Below are 24261 nucleotides of genomic sequence, written 5' to 3'. Positions count from 1 at the left end.
TCTAATGTGCATCTCTTTATTAGATCTTTTGTAACTTTTAAATGATTTGTCTGATGTTAACAAAATATTCGGCAAATTTATTCAAAATTTAATAATCTTTAATACTGTTTAACATTATGATGCTTTACAGTAACTTCTTATACTTTATAATCGCAATAGAAAATATATTATACATCACAGCTTAATAAGGTCAATACTTTGTCTCTTGTAACTTTTGAAACGTTTCTTTAATCTAAATGAAATATTTGGCAATATTGTTCAAAATTTAATAATCTTTAATACTGTCTAATATTATAATATTCTGGAACAACTCGGTATTCTTAAAAACAGCATTTAAAAATAGACAATTTATGCAAAAGTCTTTAAATGTCTATTTAATTATTGTATTCGTTGTAACTTTTAAATGTTAAGTCTCATACAAATGCAGTATTAGAACAATTTGTACAAAATTATTTTGTTTATAATATTGTCTACGTACTTGAAGCAACTTGGTATACTTTAAAATCCAGAAAATAAACTAAGATTTATGTATTTATTTGTTATATCTTTTGTAACTTGTATAAAATGATTAGTATGTTTGGCAAATTTGTTCAAAATTGAATAAACTGTAAAAGTTTCTAACATTACAAAGCCCTACAGCAACTCGGTATAATTATAATTAAATTAATGGGGCAATTCTACAATTCAAATTTCTATATTTGATTATCATTGATAATTATTCCTGAAAATCCAAGCAGCAAAACAATCGCTTATCATTTATTAATTATTTATTTAATTATTTTTATCATATGATCATAATAGTAATATTTTATATTTCTATACATTTTGTACAGTAATCTATTAAATCACAGAACAATTTACATTAAATGGTCTTCCATGTTAAAATAATAATAATAATGATAGACGCATACATGTCATTTCAATAATGTGTTCTTCACGCACATAAGAAAAGTTTATGTGCACATAATACAGAATTATACAGCACAGCCAAGTCGGGACCATTTGTTCTGTAAAAATATAAATATCGACACACTTTTGGGGGAAGGGATTCACAAATCGAACATTATTATGTACACAGTAACAATAGAAAAGAAATTGGTAAAAGGATAATGGACAGTAATACCCTATATAATATATATATATATATATATATATATATATATATATATCCTGGGGTATTACTGCAGTTGGTAAATTACAACTTAATATTTACAATGAGGAAGAGTATTGGCAGTTTACAATTTCAAATACAAAACAATTGTTACAAATGCGCCAACTTTTTAAAATTATTATTAAAACTAATTGAAAATAAGCAAACACAATTTTCCACACACATCCATATCATCATTTATCCACTTAAGATAATAAAATCTCTAATATTTATACAAAATTATAAAAAATATAAATTCTAAAATAAAAATAACAAATATAATATATTTATAATAAAGGTCACTCGAATTCTGCCATAACGAATAACTATTTTCAGTTCACACAGCTTTATCGATGATTGATATAATCGATAATGTATTTTATTCTTTCTCACACGAACAATTTTTGATGAAGTTCTTAGAAACTAGCAGGACAATTGTCGCTCACCATTGGGTTGCGGGCTTTTGTCTGAATTCTGGAAAAAAGAAAAAAAAAATTAGATTTTGTAGAAGAAATACAATGGAAATTAATGCATAATGAAATAAATAAAGAAATCATGAATTTAATGGAAGTCATAATTTTATTTATACATATATATATAATATATAAGTATATATATATATATATTCTACAAATCTGTTCATAACGTTTTATATCTCTTCAAGCAAAATTAAATAAGAAAATACTAGTAAATTTATAATTTAGTTAGCCATTGGTGAATTTCATTGGTTACTGATATATCGTTAAAAAGTTTATAAAATTATCTATAAACCTATATATTACGTTTCATAACTTTTCAAACAAAATTAATTAAGAAAAATATAGTAAGTTCAAAATTTCGTCACCCATTGATGGATTTCATTGGTTACATTTTTTTTACATTTGGCATGATTCTGATAAAATTCATTTTTATACTAATGTATTATGATATATCGTTAAAAACTTAATAAAATTATCTATAAATCTGTATTTAACAACTTGTATATGTTGGAACAAAATTTTGAAAAAATAATTCATTAATCTTTGAAATCAAAATCTTCATAAGGCACCCCTCATCGTGTTGGCTTATAATTTTATTTATTTTGTTATAATTTAATTAAATATTATTATTATTATATATCATTAGAAAGGTAATTAAATTACCTATAATTACGTATATATATATACATTTTTTTGTTACTTTGAACAAAAATGTTCAGTTATTGTGTGTATTTATATAAATTTTGTATTCATCGTGGCGTATGGGTCAAAATTCAAGGGAACTCCGAAGAGAGAAGAGAGAGACGTCCTCTGACGAAATGAACACGTGTTCATACGAATATTATATTATTATTATTTGGCCTTTGCTTTTGCTTTGTCGTCGATTTGGATGAAATCGGACGAGATCGGATGAAGCAACCGAATGGAATGGAATTTTTGGGAACGCACAATCGGAACTTCTCGGAAAATATTTCAGGCTTATCTTTAGAAAGAAACAGGATCCAATGGATCAGAATAATAAAACTACTGTTCAGGTTCAGAAAGCCAACCATAATTATTTTATATTTATTTATATTTTATAATTATTTAAACTGCTAACCATAATTATTTTATTACAAAATGGTGGTATTATGAATTAATTTTTATAACAAAATGGCGGTGTTATGTATTAATTTTTATAACAAAATGGCGGCGGTAGTATGAATTAATTTTTATAACAAACGGCGGTATTATGAATTACAACGTGTCTTGTAGAAAATCTGTAACGCAAAAGATTCTGTAAAAAGATTATATTATTCATCGTTGCATGTCATTCTGAATCGTTTGACATCAAATACATTAATATTAATCACAAGGCTTCAATTTCTTCTGGATCGTTTGAGAACAAAATTGAAACAAATGTGTGAGGTAAAATTTGTCCTCGATGTAACTCGGTAAGGACTAGTCAGTTTTGTACCACGATCAGCCAAGCAGTTTCTTTAAAATCAAATTAAAAACAAAAAAAGTGCTGAATTGCTCGTCCACGTTTTCACAACAACAAAATTCGGTCCCGATTTTGAAAACTTAAGATATCAGTTGGAAATCGAACGGTGGTAACTAATTGGTTATTTTTTTAGTCTCAACAAACATTCGTAAAAAGTTTGATATAATGGGGCGTGATGGCATAATTAAATTCTATATTAAAAAATTGAAAAGTTGATAATTTGTTACTAAGGCTATTTACATCTAGTTGGTAAAGTAAGGGATTATTATCATTTATAATGGTGAAGCAAATATTATATTTTTCTATTTCGTTGTTAATATAATTTAGAAATCTGTACAATGGCCATCGTGGGCAACAACGAGCACACCTGTGCACACAACAGCACAATAATAAAAAGCCAAGCAATCCGAAGCAAGAAGAAGTCTCAGGAATGTGAGGTTGCGAGTTAAAGTTAATCCCTCCGAGAAGAAGAGAGGATATGGTCGTTGGTCGTTATGTTCTTATTTTTATGGCGGCGTCTCTTGAGCCCCGTTTTATATTTTATTCATAAGCAAGTTCACAAGTACAATACGAATAGCTGTGTTGCGTTTGCGTATAATACCGGGTCATCGTATATTGCGGAGCTCTGAAATGCACGTGCACGCCAGTTAAAGCCAAGTCTCCTCGACGACCACGACGACGACTCTCTCTCGATACACGAAACATGAAACACGGAAACAGGGACGAACTCCCAAATATAATATAAATAGTACATTTTATTTATACCTTTAATATCCACCCATTATTATCATCCACTTTATCTTACCACTTATTTCGATATAACCTATAACTTTTAACATTTTTGTTGCCGGTTGCATAAACGTTTATGGCACGAAATTTAAATATAATTTATATTCAAATTCAAATTAGGATTCAAAGATAGAACAAAACTTTCATAATTACGCGATAATCAATAGTATTATGAATATAAATAAATTAATTCATAATACCGCCATTATGTTATAAACATATTTGACAGACAGGCATACAACGTTCTGTAAATTTAATATTTAAAAAAATATTTGAATGTTATTTTAATATAATTAATATAATTAAATGCAGTTTGTAATTGTTAATAAATTTCATTTATAATTACCAATAGTACTTTAATTAAATAATATTTTCATTTTGTTATTAAAATTATTTATAAACATCTACTGCAGGCAGACAACATAACGATCCGTTAATTTGAAGAATTAAAAAAATAATTAGAGTTATATTAATTTGATCTTTATAAATCTTTATTAAAATGCTTGATGTCTCTAAACACTGTTTGAATAAAATTCATTTATTTATTCTTATCAAATGCGCGTAAAATTATAAACAATAATTTTCAATTAACGGAATTTTAATGACAACGACAATCCATTACAGTATAGAAATAAATTAACTTATCAATTACAAAAATCAGTAAACCATTTGTAAATACTATTTAACATAAGCTAGACCAGTTTAATTTATGAATTTCAACATTTTAACTATTAGATAAATTATATTTTAATTCCCAACGGCTTTATTAACGGTGTGCGTTAACGATATAAAATATAAAGTAAACTATAAACAAGAAAAAAGGAGTAAATTAAATGTGATTTTACATTTATAATAATAATAATTATTATTATTATCATTATTATAATTTTACTATTAACGCCTGAATTATCATATTAGGCATTCGTTAAAACCCATAGGTACATTTAAAAATTGACGTAAATTGATGCATTTATTTATTATAATTTATATAAATTCCAACAAAACAATTAAAATTATATAAATACTTGCTCGATTTATGATAAAAGTAGTATTTTTTTAATTAATTTGATTTTGTCGCCGTTAAATATTTATAACGGCGCCGCCCGTGCCGTTAAGCTTGCAGATAATATTTATTTGTTATTATTTGTTTAAATAAAATTAGAAACGTAAAGTTAATGAATATAAGATAGTAATAATAATTATTTTGAATGAATATATTTTAAATTAAATTTGTGTGACAATTTGAAATTTTTAATTTTATGTTGTTTGCACAACTGAAAAAGTCAAATGTCTGCCGCAATGTTTTGCAATGGACGGCGTCTTGTGTGTAAAGTGCAATAAATATCATATTTTAATATTAAATTCTTATAAAATACATCATATTCTAATATTGTCTAGAATAAATAACGTGTTTTGTGATTAATTACAACAGTTTCTGCAATAAAAAGGTAAGATTTTCAAAATTCATTACACATTGCTGTCAAATGTCATTTACAACCATGTCCAAAATTGAATTTCAAGTCTAGTTTAATATCAGTACTTTATCATTGCATGCCTCTGTCCAACGATAACATTCTGTAGAGGTCATAATTCATTAAGAATTCAATGTATTACATAAAATAACAAATTCAACCTTGGACGCATGGTAATAAATAAATAATCTTAACGCACAGGCGATAAATAGGGAAAAAATATTTGTTTGGGCATTGTAAATTATTTCCTTATGGTTGTAAGTTTATCGATGGCAAATGGCAAATTGTCGTTAAATAGAGAAAGTACGATGGAGCACTCGCAAATAGAAAGTTAAGTGTTTGGAAACATCATTACATTACGGAATCGAATATAAATTTTAGACGAATTGCATACAAGTTGCAAAACACCTTGCAAAGGCGACGTCCATTAATCACGTGAGGTCTTTTTGACAGAAAAAAATCAGGAAATATCACAAGACAAAGGGAGAGATTAGTAAAATATCGCGTGTATTTATTTTTTACTTAAATTTAATGAAAAATCCAAAAAAAAATCGAGAATTTCAAAAATGTTACGATTTTTTCTAGGCACTGTTTTTTAAAAATTGATCACGTGATTAATGAACGGATTCTTACGAATGATATAAAATTGTACTCCGACATACGAGTTTAATTCGTTCGTATGTCGAATTGCTCGCATCTCGGAGCAATCCTTCTTTCAGCACTGTGTTTTTTTGGATAATAAAAATCAACTTACTATTTATTAGTTTATTTATTGTTTTTTACCTAACCATTCGTGGTATTGTAAGAATGACTTGGACATGGTTCGTTGGACAAAAAAAATTTAGGTGATTTTTATCCACAAACTTTCATATCTGAGGAAGCTGTTTATAAATTATTGTAAGGCCCTTAGCTGGAATTATACTCTGAATCATATATATTTATTTAATACATATCTGTCAAAATTTTTCATAAATTTCACACTTTTAAAGGGACCTTTTCTTTGGGTCCATTATTCGATAAGTCTATTAATCACGTGATCGATTTTTTTAAGGATTTTTTGACTCCCTTTGGTGATATTCAAAATTACCCCCCATCCCCCACCAAACATTACGTGTATTTTTAATTATGTGAAAAAATGTATTTTTTTTTTGAAAATGTTTTAATTTTTAAAAAAAAAAATCAGGTAAAAGGAAGGGGGTGACAAAAAATTACAAAATATCAGGCTCCCCACGTGATATTTTATAATTTTTTGTCACCCCCTCCTTTAAACGGTAAAATAATCCTCAATGAGGAGACCATGTGATCGATTTTTTAAGAATTTTTAGACCCCCATACCCCGCCATGAAAAAATTGTAAAAATTTTGTTTTTTTTTAAATGTTTGAATTTTTTTTAAAAAAATCAGGTAAAAAATAAATACACCATTATCATAAAACAGCCAAAATATTTCTAAGGTAAGAAAAGCATTCTTACAAATTCTTTTCACATTTTCATTTTGCCATTAATATTCGCCCTGTAAACTCTTACTCGATCAAAGTTCGTATATCGAATTTTTCTCGTATATCGAGGCAACGAGTCGATTCTTGGGCGCTCGTAACTCGGGGCATCACCGAACTTAATTTAATTAATTAAATTATCCTATTTCCCGGCCAGAAGCGCAATAAATCACAGTGGGGCCCCCGCTTCGGGCGTTTTGTGTCTCCGCCCGTCGTTTGTAGTGCACGTGCGTATCCGTGTGCGACATTACTGGATTTAGATCTCCTAAACCAACCCAGTGATGGTAAAAATCACTTCTCAATCTCAAGTAATAATGATCAAATGTCTGCCAATTGATTGCGAGATCGAATTTTTGATGATTTTTGGACCCCACCTCCCCCTGGTGATACATGGTGATATCCAAAATTGCTTTCATTTATTTACCATAAGTCTTTTCCCCCAGGTGCGAATGTACCCAACGAGTGCCCCCGTACTGAGATTCAGGTGCATTCGCACTTGTCAATGGTGCTATTAATAATACGAGTATTATCTTTTAAGTTCCTGATTAATTTTTCTTGGGAAACGATAAGGTATCTTTGCGCTTTGAATTTTGCACCTGTGCGATAATTTAGAAATTTAAAACTAGTTAAAAACATTTTCAAGTACCTAGGTGATAAGGTTGAGAGGGAAATGGAAACTGATTGAATTTGTGAGGAATAAGGAAAATAATAGAATTCACTTTACGCATTAATATATTTTTACAAACTGAAATAATTGGACTTTTAGAATTTTTGGCAAAAGGGTTCTTTATTTTAAATATCTGATTTTGGAAAGTTCATATACCATTCGATACTTATTTGCAATAAGTATCGAATAATTACTCCAGTCATTATAGTAAGTTCACCTCGAAATTCGAGATACCCAGCTGCAAGTCTGTAAATACTTATATGTGACACCTTAAAAGTTGTCTCAAAACCTACATATGATATTTTATACTCTACAATATTGATGATAAATACAAATAGCAAAAAGCCCATAGAAAATGAAATATTTACAAAAAATGCAAAAAAAAGTTTTTTGTAACCTTTGACATTGAAATTTAATAGTTGCTTACCATATGTAGGTTTTGAGACAACTTTTAGGATGTCAATATACAAGTATTTACAGACTTACAGCTGGGTATCTCGAATTCCAAGATACTTTCCTTATTTAAGTCATTTAAGACTGGATAAAATAGTTTTTAATATTTGAACTGATTTTTTTCACTAAATTGCGAATTCTCTACTAGAAAATTTCACAATATCTACCTAAAAAAAATCACTCCACTTATTTTTGTAAACTTTGTGGAAAATTAGAACAAAATACATTGATATTAAGGATTTTAAAAATAACACTAGAATATTTAATGATTGTATGTTTTCTCGACGTTTCAAGTTATTCTGAATCACGTGGGACCAAATTCGATCGCAACAACGGCTGTACCAATTTTAAAAACTCAAAAGCAATTATTAGTTACCTAAAAATTTACTCCACTTATTTTAGTAAAACTTTGGAATTTTGTTGAAAATTTAAAAAAAAACACATTGATGTGAAAGATTTTAATAATAAAACTGGTATATATGATGATTGTATGTTTTCTGGACGTTTCAAGTTATTCTGAATCGCCTGGGACCAAATTTATAGAAAGTAAAATTCGATCACAACGACTGCACCGATTTTAAAAATTCAAAGGTCATTAGGGGGACGTCCATTAATCATGTGAGATTTCTAGGGGAAGGGGGTGGGGGGTTGACAAAAAACCACGAAGTATCATGTGGGGAACAGAGAGGGGTACAGTAAGATATCAAGTGTATTTACTTTTTACCTGAATTTTTAAAAAAATCTAAGCATTTTCAAAAAAAAGCATAATATTTACAATTTTTCTCGTAACTAAAAATACACGTGGTGGTTGGTGGAGGGGAGGGTAATTTTGGATATCACCATGTACCACCAAGGGGAAGGGGGTCCAAAAATCCTCAAATTGATCACAATGGACGCCCCCTTATTAGTTAGACACTTGATCATACTTATTTACACTTATAATTTCAAATAGGCCTTTATAATTTTGGTTGAGTGTAATTTGGGAGTTTTGGTCTAATTTTTTCTCTTGGCCATCAATGGGGCCGTCGCCGGCTGTTTGTTGTTTTTGTAGAGGCTCAAAAGCGCATACAATGGAGTATTTCGTGTTGTCGTTCGAATGTAGAATGTTAGCATGTGCTTGCAGTAAATATCTCGGTAAAAATAGTCGACAGATTCTTACACGAAACGAAACGACAAACGACACACCAGCCAGCAGACATAATAATAACGACACCGGAATTAATAATATACCAATAGCGTAGGAAATACTAAAATTAATAAAAGTACACAATTCGAACTCTGCCCAATACTCTGTACGGATTCTAAGACAGAACGACAAAGAATGGAGAAAATACAAAAGACAAATGAAGAAGTACTGCAAGAAAACTGACATTGCTACTGCATGTAGGAAACCAGATTTGACCCCATTACTGATTTACAAAAATGATTGCAGAATGCAGATTTTGGACGAGTTGGGTTAAAAAAGTACATACAGAGAATTGCATGGAAGCAAAATTTCAAAAAAGTTACACAAGAGGATAGACACAATTTGGTGTCCTTGCCCCACTCGTCTGCCCCTACATGAAAATTTCCAAAATGAGTATTTATTCGCAATGTTGTAATTTCTTTGAGTATGTGGCACGCCTTTTGGTTTAGAAAACGTGGTCGTGGTCGTAGTCGGCGACATGGATTTGATGAACAGTTAGGCACCTGCACATAACACATAACACATAGCACATATAACGCATAGAACATAGAACATGGGGACGACGTCATCGCATGAATAGAACATACATGCACTACCAACACATGGACCGAGGGACAGGGTCGAATCGGGATATGGTAAAAGATACATTTTTCTGTTAAAACTGCATTATTAGTAAGGTGACCATACTACTGGTCCCGGATTTTAACCTCTTACCCCGGATTTTTTTAAAAGCAATAATTGTGCCGGATTTTGATATTTTGTCCCGAGTTTTTGAACACATAGGTTTAAATTGCATCTTTGGAAATACTTAATAATATAGAATAAAAATAATTACAGTACTGATCAAATATCTGCAAATGTTATATACAAGGAGTATGCTTATTCTAAACAATGCGTTATTAGTAGTCATTATAGTAAGTTCAACTCGGAATTCAAGATACCCAGCTATAAGTCTGTAAATACCTGTATTCGCACCCTAAAGTTGTCTCAAAACCTACATATGGAAGGGTGTACGCAACATATGAAGGTTTCGAGACAACTTTTAGGTGTCAATATACAAGTATTTACAGACTTACAGCTGAGTATCTTGAATTCCGAGATTCTTACCTAATTTAAGCTTAAATGACTGGACTATAATAAGAAAATTTCTGAACACAAAATTCCAAAAGCGGGTTAAAACAGCATCTCACATTAATAAATTGGAACTTTCATTTTCAATTTCATAGATATTACCAAAAATTGTGAGAACGATTTTTTGACTAATTTTTTTAAAATAATTATGAAGACAGAATTATCATATAGATTAAAAATGAAAATATTATTAACCAAGAGCCAGTGTTTCTGATCAAAAAACAAAATTAATTAATTTAATTCAGTTTAAAATCTAATTTTTATTGCATCCCTAAAAAGTATTTATTATTTCAAAATCACATTTAAAGTCTTTACCTTTACATTTAGGGGAGAGGGGGGTGGTTGACTAAAAATCTCGAAAAATCACGTGGGGGAAGGAGGGGAATAGTAAGATAACACGTGTATTTATTTTATATCTGATTTTTTTTTTAATCCAAACATTTTCAAAAAAATTTACAATTTTTTCTTGTAACTAAAAATACACGTGATGTTCGGTAGGTGAGGGGAGGAGTAATTTGTAATTCATCAACGGGGAGGGGGTTCAAAAATTCCTAAATAATCGATCACGTGTTTAATGGATGCCTCCTTATAAGAAAATTAATATTTTAAAATTAGTCTTTTAACAGAAGAAAAAATATACATAGCCAAAGAACATATTTTGAAACAGCTTTAAAGAAACTGGTATTTTTCATAAGACACTATTAGTCTTTAGTAATTTTGAAAAGACTAATCACAGGGGCATATTGCAAGCACAGAATAAATCCCAAAATTTTCAAATTTCCCAAAATTTAACGTTTTTTTCTAGATACAAAAAATACCTGTGGATTTGGGTAGGGGATGGAGGGGGTATTATATATTTAAAAGAGGCTCTATAGTTGTTGCTCTATTTTTTATAAAAAAATATATATTTATTTATATATGTAGATCCTTTTTAGAGCTTAAACGCTTAATTTGTTTTTAACAAATAATTATTCATACGTTCTAAATGTTTATTATTGTTAAAAGAAACTATACAATGGAATTGATTGTGTCATAGACACCTGCGCTTTAATATTTATGTGTATATGTATATGTGTATATATATATATATATATATATATATATATATATATATATATATATATATTAAATTTAATTCATGCTTTATACAGAGATGTAATTATTTTTTCTCTACTTTACTATAATAATCGAATAATATAATCTATTTAAAGTTCTTCTGATTGAGTAATGCAAATTAAAAATATGAATTTTATTAATATCTTAAATTCATATTGTCAACATCAAACAAAATGTTATGAAGTTTCTATACAAAAGTATATATATTTTATATTTTTACGTACATAAATATGCATCATGGATTTATAAATTATCCAACAATGACATCATTCCTCAAGTTTTGCAACCGCCAACCATGCAGGTGTTCAGGTTAAATTTTATTACCCTGTTAACCCTTTCTGGGAGGATTTATTACCCAAAATGTTGATAGAAGAATGATTCCTTTACAAAATAAAATATGTCGAATTGCACTTTTGCTCATAGACCAAGCAAGCACAATTGTTGTTTGAACAATATATGAAATGAGTAACACAAACAATTGGACATAATATAAATAAATAATAAGATAAGGGGGCCCCCAAGTAATTGTATATGTCTGCTCGGCACGATTTAATCTCGGGCGCCGTATCGGGTTTGATAATTGAAGAAAACAACAACGGAAAATGAGAACACAGGCACTTACATACATACACACAGGACAAATATATACATGTATATAAAATGAAAATATTAACGGACTATACTTTTTTGTACTTTTTTATTAAATGGTCTTAAAATTCGTCTCTATATCATATACTTAAGATGTAGAACACTAAGAACCATATGTAATTAAAATAATTTACTTATGTTTACCCTGATGATGACACAAATTATTGATTCGAAACGTTTGCCATTTTGACATCATTCAATAACAAAAAGGATATACATATATAAATAAATATATAATTTTTTTTATAAAAAATAGAGCAAGCAGCCATAGACCCATTTTATATAAATACACACCCCCCACCCATCCCCTACAGAAAAAATAATCATTAAAAACTACCCCCAATATATTGACACAGATGTCCAACGTACAAAGCCTTAAGGGTGACATTTAAAAATGTTAAAAACATAAATATTTTAGAATGAAATCCTATATTGGTAAGGATAATTATCATATAGTACGAAATTAAAAGTGATTCTATATGGAGAACTCTCCTTAAACATATTGACATTGTTGTCCAACATACGAAGCCATAAGGGCTACATTCAAAAATATACATGAAGATGCAATCAATTTTTAATAACAACAATAATGAAATTCAAATATCAAGTTGTTGGTAAGAATAATTATCATTAGTAAATAATTAATATTTTACTGTGTAACCCAACACTAGTGTCAAACACACAAAGTCTTAAGGGCTAGATTCAAAAATGTAGAGATGGTAATCAATTTTTAATAATAATAATAATGAAATTCTAATATCAAGTCGTTAGTAAAAATAGTTATCATTAGTACGGAATTAAAAGTGATTCTATATGGAGAACTCCCCCAAATATATTGACATTGTTGTCCAACATACGAAGCCTTAAGGGCTACATTCAAAAATGTACATGGGGATGGAATCAATTTTTATTAACAATAAAAATGAAAAATAATGGAAATTTGACTATATATGAAAGTACTTCCCTTGGCACTGGTGTCCAGCATACAAAGCCTTAAGTGCTACATTAGAAAATAGTAGAGATAGTATTGGTTTCTAATAATAATAATGAAATTCTCATTTGTGCGAGGAAAGAATAATTGTCATTCGTACGTAATTAAAAGTAACATAGCTGCTTAACGTACAAAGTCCATTAATCACGTGATCTATTTTTTAAGTTTTTTTGGAGTCCCCCTCGCCCTTAGTGATATTCAAAATTACCCCCTACCCCATCATATATTATGTGTATTTTTAGTGACGTTTTAAAAACAAATTTAAAAAAAATGGTAAGAAATAATTACACTTGATATCTTACTATACCCGTCCCTCACCCACGTAAGATTTTGTTTTATTGATTTTGATTTATTCAATTTATGCAAATGATGAAATTGTGAACAAAATTGCAAGAATATTTTATTGCTTCTAACTGGATTTACTTAAAAATTATATCTTATATACAAGTAAACAATTTTATTTTAGTTTCTTCCACTAAATTCTGATATATTCAAGGTATATAATTAAGGCTGTAGTGGTAGTATCTTTATAGTTGTAGTATTTCTATTCTATTATAAATGAAATTTTCTCTTACCGTGAGGACATTGGATTCCCCTGGACTGGAAGGCTGTAATATCGTGTTGGGACTAGTCCTGACCCCCAAGGGTTGCCTGGGACTGGCCGGCTGTGAACCCTGTACCCCGGTGATGGGCGTAGGGTCGAAGTTATTGACTGCTGGATTCGATTCCAGAGCCTTTTGCAAGTCACAAATGTAATAAATGACGTTCTGTATAACTTCCAGTTTGCTGATCTTTCTGTTCTTCGGCATGAACGGCACCAGCGTTTTGAGCTTCGAGATGTACATTTGGATTTCGGCGTTTTCGCCGTCGCGCGGTCTCGACACTCTGCCGTTGGCCACGGGCGACACTGAGGCTCCGCTCGGACACATTGCCGTCACTGCTTTCATGGTAATAGGTAATGGATAGATAAATCCTTTTATTGCTGCACTTTAATAAATCCTTTGACACTGAGCACTACTCAATAATAATAATAATTCCAATAACACTGACACTCACAACGACGATGCTGTTCAAAGTGAAAATGATCGCGCATGCACCGATCTGCCGTATTTATTGGGTTCTCCCACCGCCGACGGTTTCCGCGGAATCTGGGCGGAACGCAGCCGCGGAGCCAATGAGTGTTCGGGGTCTGGGAACATTGTGCGAGGAAGACGGCCGAGAGCCGGCACCTGGTTTATTTTGTCGATTTGTCGATTTGTCCCTCTGATGAATGGGAGACGTGTGTGCACGTGTGCAGTGGAAATGAAATTCCTCGACGGACGAAATTCTCACACGTAACAAATTTGAAAAAAAAAAATCAACCAGATAATAAACAATTTTTAAATAAAATCAACTATTTTATCTTTATTTACTAACTTTTGGATGGTTTATAAGGTTTATCAATTAAAAAAGACTAATTTTTAAAATAAACGTATCTTGAGATTTATTAATTATATTTTAACTATTTCTCTACCAAATCCAGTGAACCAAATTTCATAACTATCGTTCATTTTTTCACAATTAATAATTTTCTAGAGAAAATTAAGTGTTATAACTTACTTCATGTTTGGGGATAGGGGCTGGATTAACACCTACGACGGCACAATTTGGGAGGCGGTAAATTTTTCAGAATGTCAAAATTTTAGACACCATAAAATGTCATGAAAATTTATTTTATGGATTGATCCTGATCTGTTATTATAAATTTAGAGACCTTTAAACTTGAGAATAGTCTATGGTTTTAACTCGACTTCATATTTAAATTGAGTAAAATATGTTTAAAAAAACTGTGTATGCCAAAATGTGTGCCTTGAAACATAAATTATTGCAAATTTTTTTCTTGCGATTATTATAAAAATCTAATTGTAAATTATTTAATATAAAAATATTTATTCAAATAAAAAAGTAAAATTTTGACCAATAATCACGTGAGGTTTTTAGGGAGAGGGAGGGTTTGACAGATAGTCACTAAATATCACGTGGGGGAGGGAGGCGGATAGTAAGATGTCACGTGTGTATCTGAATTTTTTAAAAAAATCCAAATATTTTCAAAATAATTCAAAAAATTTTACAAGTTTTTCACGTAACTAAAAATACACGTGAGGTGGGAGTCTGAAAATCCTTAAAATGTTGATCACGTGATTAATGGACGCTCCCCTAGTTGTAACATTTGTCGGGGCAAGAAGTAACGACTTTAATACCTCTGTTAAATTATTGCCTGTTTATTATTAGGAAAATCAGCATGTTTTTTAAGTAAGCAATTCTTCTCATGAATCATAAATTCATAAATCTTTTAATTTAAAAGATATTGTGTCTCATGTAATACAATTTACTCTCATTCCATCCTCCAATCTTCTTAACTTGATTCTGTATACAATTCTTGTATTGTTTCAACTAACCCCAGACGTAATTTTTTTACATTAATCATTATAACTATTTAGACAATTTCACAATTACGAAAATTGTAACACATTATCAAATATTGATAAATTTGAAACGAAAGTGTGCAGATGCGTCATTTTTGACAGGCAATATATATATGTAAATTTTGTCTGTATCCTATTTTTTTATTCTTTATCGACGTAGATTGAAGAAAAAATTGTCACTTGATTTAAGTCACCAATTTTTCTGATAAAGATTGAAATAATTTAGTTATTATTCACAAGAAAATAGTTAAGTTTATATTATCATTATTAATATTATAACGAATGGAAAAACAGCTATTGAGTTGTTTTTCCAACATGTCACTACAGTATACAATGTTCCTTTACGACTGACCATTGAAAATTCCCCAAATTTACTAAATTAGGCAGTTGTAAAAAAAATAGAGAATAAAAAAAGTAGGATATATAAAATTCATAAATATATATTGCCTGTCAAAAATGACGCACCTGCACACTTTCGTATACTTTGTCGCCTTGCTGAACAGTAGCTACTCTATATTATAAAGGCAGTTGAAATAGAGAATAATATAGATAATTAAATTTTGCACGATTTTCCAAACTTGGTTACTATAAATAGTGCAGTAGGCCAAGGCAGGTTTAAAGAAATTCCGAATTTTTCAAAATCCTTTAAAAAATCTTTATTATTAGTTGCATAAGAGACAAGGTTTTAGGGTTAGAGGAGCTTTTATATCAGAGAACCTGAATGAACGTGAGCGAATCGCCGTGTGCGAGCGTGAGATTGTTCCAAAAAGCGAACCAGTACGACCACGATGGGTTTATAGTGGTAGTCTGAGGGCCAGGGACACGGAAATATTCACATTGAGACAAAATTCAAATAATAATAATAGAATAGAATTCATATTTATGAATCGAATATTTTTGTACAATTGAAATGATCTTAGGGGGCGTTCATTAATCACGTGATTTTAGGGGTACAAAAAATTTTGCAAAAAATCACAAAACATTACGTGGGGGAGGCAGGAGCCTAGTGTATTCATTTTTCACCTGCATTTTTTAGAAACATTCCAAACACTTTCAATAAAGTAAAAAAGATTATGATTTTTTGTAAATTCGAAAAATTTTATGTAACTAAAAATACACGTAATGTTTGGCGGGGGAGGGGGTGGGTAATTTTAAATATAATGACGCATTACCAGGGGGAGGAGGAGTCCAAAAATCACTAAAAAAATTGATCACGTGATTAATAGACGCCTCCTTATGTGGTTTTTGAAAAACTTTTTTTAACGAAATTTATTAATTTTGCATTTACATGAAATTATAAACTCTAAACTATGATTTGCTTATATGAACAATTACATTTTGATTATTTTACTGTCAAAATAGATCTCTACAAAATGTTACAGCCACGAATTCTTGGTAGACTATGTTTATGATGAAAATATGCAAATTAGAAGAGAACTCCCTGTTTTATGATCAAAACTAAATTTTATGTGTGTATAAAACTAAATTTTATGTCTGTTTGTTTGAAATATCAAAACAAAGAGCATCATTGTCTTTAGTTAGTATTTATATGTAATTAATAGCGTAAATTTATTCAAGGTGGGCTAAAACAGAATATTTTTTTTTCAAAATGTGTAATTTATAAAAAAAAAATTATAGTTTGACAAAGATATAAATAAAAAATTAGAGGGTAAAGAAAGGTTATATTAAAATCTGACAGAAAGGGCTTTTTTACAATTATTTTCATTATATAGTGAAGTATATACATGTGTTAATAGAGTTTCTCATACTCACTCTATCCAGAAATTTGAAAAAATACAAATTTTTTTTTAAATATTTATATATATATATATTTATATATACATATATATATATATATATGTGTATATATATATATATATATATATATATATATAAATTTACTGCTATAACTACATATATGTATAAGTTTGAATATTTTTTTGTTATTTTATTTATTAACTATTTTATCTTTATTTCTTCCGTTGCAGAGTCCCGACCCCTGTCTCTCGGACTATTTCCTTCGATGAGAAGAGTTCCTTCGAGGCGTTTTTGCATTTCGCTTGGCTTTAACTATTGACTCCGTAAAAGGAATGCTATTTACCTGTGAACTGGCGAATTTACCATCACTGCACAGGGCCGCATCGACCATAAAAGGTAGGTGAGCATGATTTGATTAAATCTTTGGCCTGACAATACCGGGAATTTAATTGCAAAGTCATTTATGAATCCGGTCAATTAATCGCAAATCGAAGCCCTAAAGTAATTTCAAGAGCGTTATTGTTTTAATCGCTCAAGGTTTCCGATATATGTATAGACAGTACATCTTTCTTGGTAACAAAAGGCCTTTATAAAATATTTTGGAAATAACAAACAAATATAAATCCCTGGAAATTCTTAATCCTTTCAATATGTTTCCATACCGTATAATTACATCTCGATATCTTATTGTTGGGATAAACCAAACAGATATTCGTCATGTAAATTTTGCCAAATTTTGGAGAATTAGAGTAGGTAGAAAAGAGTTATGTGTCCATCCTTTTGAAAGTGGGCGAAAGTAATAAACAAATAGCAGCTGTTCAAATTAAATAATAATACAAATAGTATATTATTCAAAGAAAACGATAATAGAAATTATTTGTTCAGATTTTATACGTTTCGAAATTGCAATGGGTTTACATCTTCAGAAAAAAAAATATAAAGATTATTGGTAATTAGGAATTACTAAAATATGCGTTTGCTACTATATAGATGACTAAATATATTTTATAATTTTGAATCATTTATAACTATCCAGTGTGTGTATACATCTTTATATTTCAAAGATTTCTAAACATTTTGGCATACCTTAGAAAAAATGGATATATGTGTCAATTTTTTTTCAAAACAAATTTTCATCAACGTTTTCGAGAACGCGGTTCAACCGATTCCAATGATTCAAAAATCATTCGAGTCCTATTGATAAGGAGACGTGCTGTTTAGTTTTTGGCAAAGGCAGGTCTAGCCGTTCCGAAGCTACGGAGCAAAAAGTGCCAAAAATAATAATTCGAGAGAACGCAGTACCCGATTTGAATAATTCAAAAAACATTTTACTTCTATTGACAAGATGAACAACTTTCATGAAGCAGGTCTAACGGTTTTGGAGATACAGATGAAAATTTAGAAAAAAATGATATAAGGTCCAAAATGATCATTAGTCATATGCACATCAAATTATCAGATATTTTATAGAGATTTTAACAATAAGTATAAATTTTGTTTACATTTCTATGGGTTCCGTAACAAAATTTTTAATTTTTAAGTTCACTTATATGGTTTAAACAAATTTTAAAGTTTCCAGATTTTTTTCAAAATTTTCAAAAAAATATATATAAGAACACATAAATTTTAAATTTCCAATTCTGTTCAAAAATGTATATTTTTCATATGAGTTATTCTACTCGTAAGAAATATATCCTCAGATGGATTTATTCGGTATTTTTTCTTAATGTAAAAGTTTTGAGCGATAAGATAGTCTCTGTATATTCTATGAACTATAATATATATAGTGATTATAATTATCTCTTTAAAAATATTTAAATCAATTGTTATTAATCATTGAATATTTATTGATTATTAATTTTTTGTGCTCGGATATTTAATTGTGGTGTAGGAAGTTCCAGCAATTTGCCTTAAGACGCGATGCCATGCACCACTAGTTAACTTCTTGAACGAGAAGTTTATGTTTTCATAAAAAAAATCCGATTCGCTAATTTTATGTTTTCTCGACGTTTCAAGCCATTCTGAATCGAATTTGGAAAAAGCATGTGAGTGTGTGTATGTGTATGTGAACAGATTTTTTTAAAATTGATTTGCCTATAACAATTTTATCATTTTCTACGAAATATAAAAATGAAATCATATCATTCGATATGCTTCGATCTAATAACTAACAAGAGTAATATAAGAAGAATTTCAAAACAACAAAAAGAGAGAGAAATAAGAGATAAAAAGTTTTTCAAAAACTAGACGCACATAGCGGTGCATTATCAAAAGAGCGATTCCGAGAAGGTCTGTTTACTTTCGGGGGTCTCGGGGACCCGTATTGCACGTGTTCCGTCTTGCCTTTGCCTTTGCCTTGTACTCGACGAGAAAATCAGGTTATCGAAGTCCAAGACGACGACGAAGACGAAGAGATGGATGGAATTCCGAACCACGGACAGAGGACGGAGGAATCGTTTTTTGGTAAAAACATACTTGGATCGTTTTAATGTAATGTTTTTGTTGATTCAGGAAGATTTTTATACAAGTACTGACCACTAGGTTACTAACATATATTTTTATACTTAGGACATTCAGTAATTGTTTTGACTTTATCATATGGATTTTTGAATGGATGGCAAATTGCCATCTATTCAAAAAGTTGCCCAATCCAATTATGACTAATTATCTATACTCATAGTATTTGCTGACATTTTTATTATGTACTAGCTGACCCGGCAAACGTTGTTTTGCTAAGTAAGGTATTTCTAAACAATTTCTAGAGAATAAAAAAAGATTACTTTATTTTAGGAGTGTAAGATTGTGTTGTTTGAATGGTACAGACAATGAGGTATTATAAACACAATAAACCCCAAAGTCTACTTTAATTATAAATTCATAATAACAATATTCATTTGTCCACATATTGTTAATGCGATCAAACTGGAAGGTTTATACACTTTCTATAAAAATATGGTATAATTCAATCCAAGTCTTTTTTAGTCTTTAGACATAGTCAATGTTCAGTTGGTCATTTTTGCCCTACACAGATGTAAGTTTTTAAAGTGGTTATATAAAGAAAACTGTTGAATCACACTCAAAATTAACATCACATTTTATAAAACAATTAAATAGCGTATAGTTAGAATTTATATTAAGGTATCGTAAACTAAATCACAGTGCACATTATATATATATGCACTTGAGATTTTCACTTGGGGCTATATTTGAGATTTATAACCTCAAGTGGAGAAAATTTGACATCAAAGCTGCCTGAACGTACGTGAAAATGTTATATTTTAGATTTTAATAGAATTTAAATTTTAGCCATCCGGGGATATCGCAGAACCCTTCTATCTTATGATAAAAATTGCATTTTTTTGCATATCTTCACGATTTGAAGGTTTCTGAACATTTTGGCATACCTCAGAAAAAATGGATTTTCATTCACATTTCGGGGCGCACAGTTCAACCGATTTGAATTCTCTCAAAAAACATTCGGTTCCTATTGATAAGGAGATGTGCTGATTAGTTTTTGGCAAAGGCAGGTCAAATCGTTTCGAAGATACGGGGCAAAGAGTGCAGAAAATAGAAATCGAGTTTTTGGGAGAACGGAGAATCCGATTTGAATAGTCTATAAAACATTAAATTTGTAATGATGAGATGAAGTGGTGATTAGTTTTTGCAAAACGCAGGTGCAGAAAATGGCAGTTTTTGAGAGAACCTAAGCATCTTATTACAATGATTCAAAATACTCTCTGCTTGTTTTAACAAAATAATTGTTTTTGAAAAAAAATTGTTCTAAATTTTTTTTTTCAATTTTTTTTTGTATACGGAAATTATTCAAATTTTAATTGTAATTCTGGCAAAAGTTCTAAAGCTCACTTATATACTTCAAATAAATAATTTTAGCTTTGCAATTCAGTTTATATAATTCTTATAAATATTAGACAATGTTACTAAATATTAGTATTTATAATAATCTATTTGAAAACATTTAATATTCCTCGAAAATTTCGTTACGATACGGGAAGTTCCAGCAATTTGCCATAAGGCACGATGCCATACCCAACTAGTTTATTTTTTTATACGAATCATTTAATATTTCTCGAATATTTCATAACGGTACGGGAAGTTCCAGCAATGTGCCTTAAGGCATGATGCCATACACTACTATTTTTTTTTTCAAAAGAGATTTTAATATTCAGTTGACATCATCATCGTATAGTAGGGAATTCTCCTTAACTGGTAGAGGAATCGTATCAATAAAAGGACGCATGCGTATTGTATGGAAATTCGTGTTTACAAAAGGCTCGAAGTAGGCAAATACTTGCAAAAAACGAACGAAATTATGGATTTTTGAAAATACACACATTCAGAATTAGTCACTTAAAAATTTACAAAAATACACCAAATATTGAAACAACAAATTTGATATAGACACAACATTTTGTGAATGTAATTATAAATTGCTGTAATAACTTTCAAATATCATTTAAATCATATCAAGCTTTTTTTTCATCTGTCTGTAGTTACAGATATTCACCTTTATAGGTAATTTATAAAATTCTTACTTATTTTCAATTTTTCAAAAAAATGAGATCATCTTTAGTGAATGGAAATTAATCTTATAAGACTATTTCATAATAGTGTTTTATATTACTATCACATTAGGAATAAAACTTTTCTGTTTCAAAATATTTTATCATATATCTTAATGAAGAATGCGTTAATTAACCATTATATTTATTGCTGACTAAAATTAAACAATATAAATTGAACATGCCAATGACGAATTTATCGCCATATTTAATATTTAAACAATATTTCTTACTCTCACATACCGATTGCAGAATTCCAAAATAAATGTTCGGATGTTTTTATTCCACATTTGTGTCGTCGAATGTTTTCATTTGCAATTCCAATGCTATGAGAGAATAATGAATATTTTGAGACGATTGCAAATTTCATTCCAAGGATAAGAGTTATCAATTTAATAATAATTGATAGAAATTGTTTTCATAATCTCTCATACCAAGTACCTCTGTCTGTCTGAAATATGAAAATCTTAAGTTATACAAATGTCTGAGGAAAATCTGCTTAAGTTACCTTAATTAACTTGCTAATTATGAAGAAACATCTCGACCGATTTTTACCTAAAACTAATCAATATAATCACAATATTTAACCGAATTTAATTAATAATTATATAGTTAACATAAATTTATGAGTTTTATCCTTCTATCTTATTTTATGGATAAACTATTATTTTTGTTATTATTTATTTCATTGCTTTTATTTCACAGAATTATTTTTTATTTCAAGGCGGAAATGCTGAAATAGCAAAATTAATTCATGGGCGTTCAATGACATGATGAAGTAACCATTTCTTGAAAATGAAATTTCTCAAATGACAACTAAGCAGGAAAATAAATACGAAACTTTGTTATTTGGCATCTAAATCATTAATGAATCGCTAGTTAAAATTGTTTTTTTCTTCTTAATAAAACAGTACAATAAGCTAATTGATAGGATAATTGAACTATATAGGGTAACCCAGAACTCAACGTTAAGATAAAGCGAGGTGATCGTATTAACAGGGCATATTAAACAGAAAGCATTTGCATGCTTATTTTTTATATTTCTCTTTATTTACTTGAACAACGATATTTATATAATTTCATATAGAATTTAAGGGTAAAAAAGGGGTTGTGATGACTTGACTTCAGAAGGCAACACAAACGGTTATTTATTTATTTACCAATCATAAGCAAGCCGTAAATAATAATAATAAATATTATTTCAGGCTTTTGTCAAGTTATCCTATCTCTGTTTTATTTATACAGAAATTTATTACAACAATTGAAAAATGTTGATAAATTTTTAATTAATACAACAACACTTTACTTGGAAACTTATTCCCATCTACAATACCAATGTCACAACTGCTTGACATCAGGCTGTCCGAGGATACTAATAAGGTGAGCATACGTCCCGGTTTGACCGAAACAAACCCGGATTTCCAGCTTGTGTGCCGGATTTTTTCTAGAAGCAATATTTGTCCCGATTTTAGGTGTTTTGTCTCGGATTGTCCCGAGTTTTCGAAAAGAATGTCTAAATTGATTCTTCTCTCTTACTTGATAATATAATAAAATTACAACTACCCATCAAATTTCTGAAAATGTTATGTTCAACTAGTATGCTTATATGAAAAAATAGCCTTTCACATTCATAATTTTGAACTTTTATTTCCAATTTTACGAAAATTAACAAAAATTTTAACTAGCTGTAAGTGGAATTCTGTCTTGAGGCAATTATGGCATCGTGCCTTAAGGCAAATTGCTGGAACTTCCCGCACCGTAACGAAATGTTCGAGGAATACTGAATGTTTTCAAATGTAACATTGTGTAATATTTATAAGAATTATATAAACTGAATTGCAGAGTTGAAATTATTGCTAAAGTATATTAGAACTATAGTCAGAATTAAAAATAAAATCTGAAATATTTTCGATATACAAAATACCAAAAAAAAAAAAAAAAAAAAAAAAATTGGAACAAAATTTTTTTTTTCAAAATCAATTATTTTGTTAAGACAAGCAGAAAGTTCTTTGAATCATTTAAATCGGACGCTTAGTTCTCTCAAAAACTGCCATTTTTTACATATTTAGCTCCGTATCTTCGAAATGGCTGGGTCTGCCTTTGCCAAAAACTAATAAACACTTCTCCCAATCATTACTAATTGAATGTTTTTTAGATCATTCAAATCGGATACTCCGTTCTCTCAAAAATTCGATTTCTATTTTCTGCACTCTTTGCTCCGTATCTCCGAAACGGCTGGACCTGCCTTTGCCAAAAACTAATCAGCTCTTTTCCCAATCAATAGGAATCGAATGTTTTTTGAACCATTCAAATCGGTTGATCCGTGCGCCCTAAAACGTGACTGGAAATTTGTATCCACACATACATACACACACACACACACACACACACACACACAC

The 24261-nt window shown here is 29.7% G+C and overlaps 2 protein-coding genes across 2 annotated transcripts in view; one reads left to right on the top strand and one right to left on the bottom strand.

Annotated features, from left to right (window-relative positions):
- Positions 1-1152: 1152 nt before the first annotated feature.
- On the bottom strand, positions 1153-14122 carry LOC113373047 (protein extra-macrochaetae-like). The gene is made up of 2 exons (XM_026613382.1): positions 13635-14122; positions 1153-1624 (listed from the first exon to the last, which is right to left on the bottom strand). Exons 1-2 carry the CDS (start codon positions 14004-14006, stop codon positions 1574-1576), a joined length of 423 nt encoding a protein of 140 aa, XP_026469167.1. The 5' UTR covers positions 14007-14122; the 3' UTR covers positions 1153-1573.
- LOC113372694 (UPF0692 protein CG33108-like) overlaps positions 5238-24261 on the top strand; it is a 128215-nt gene continuing 109191 nt past the window's right edge. Inside the window, exons 1-2 of the mRNA XM_026613047.1 lie at positions 5238-5349; positions 17513-17678. Of these exons, the coding sequence (XP_026468832.1) occupies positions 17615-17678 (64 nt within the window). The 5' untranslated portion in view covers positions 5238-5349; positions 17513-17614. The remainder of the gene's footprint in view (positions 5350-17512; positions 17679-24261) is intronic.

The sequence above is a fragment of the Ctenocephalides felis genome, unplaced genomic scaffold (genome assembly GCF_003426905.1).
Source record: "Ctenocephalides felis isolate EL2017-DRISC unplaced genomic scaffold, ASM342690v1 CF-g0.4_SCAFFOLD_01604, whole genome shotgun sequence".
Lineage (NCBI taxonomy): Eukaryota > Metazoa > Arthropoda > Insecta > Siphonaptera > Pulicidae > Ctenocephalides > Ctenocephalides felis.
This window is presented reverse-complemented; position numbering and strand designations above follow the sequence as displayed.

What these genes read in the sequence shown, in the direction of transcription:
- LOC113373047 (XM_026613382.1), bottom strand. Translation starts at nt 14,006, where the DNA reads ATGAAAGCAGTGACGGCAATGTGTCCGAGCGGAGCCTCAGTGTCGCCC. An exon ending in GGGAATCCAATGTCCTCACG is followed by an intron (nt 1,625 to 13,634) that starts GTAAGAGAAAAT and finishes TCTTTTTTCCAG; the next exon opens with AATTCAGACAAAAGCCCGCA.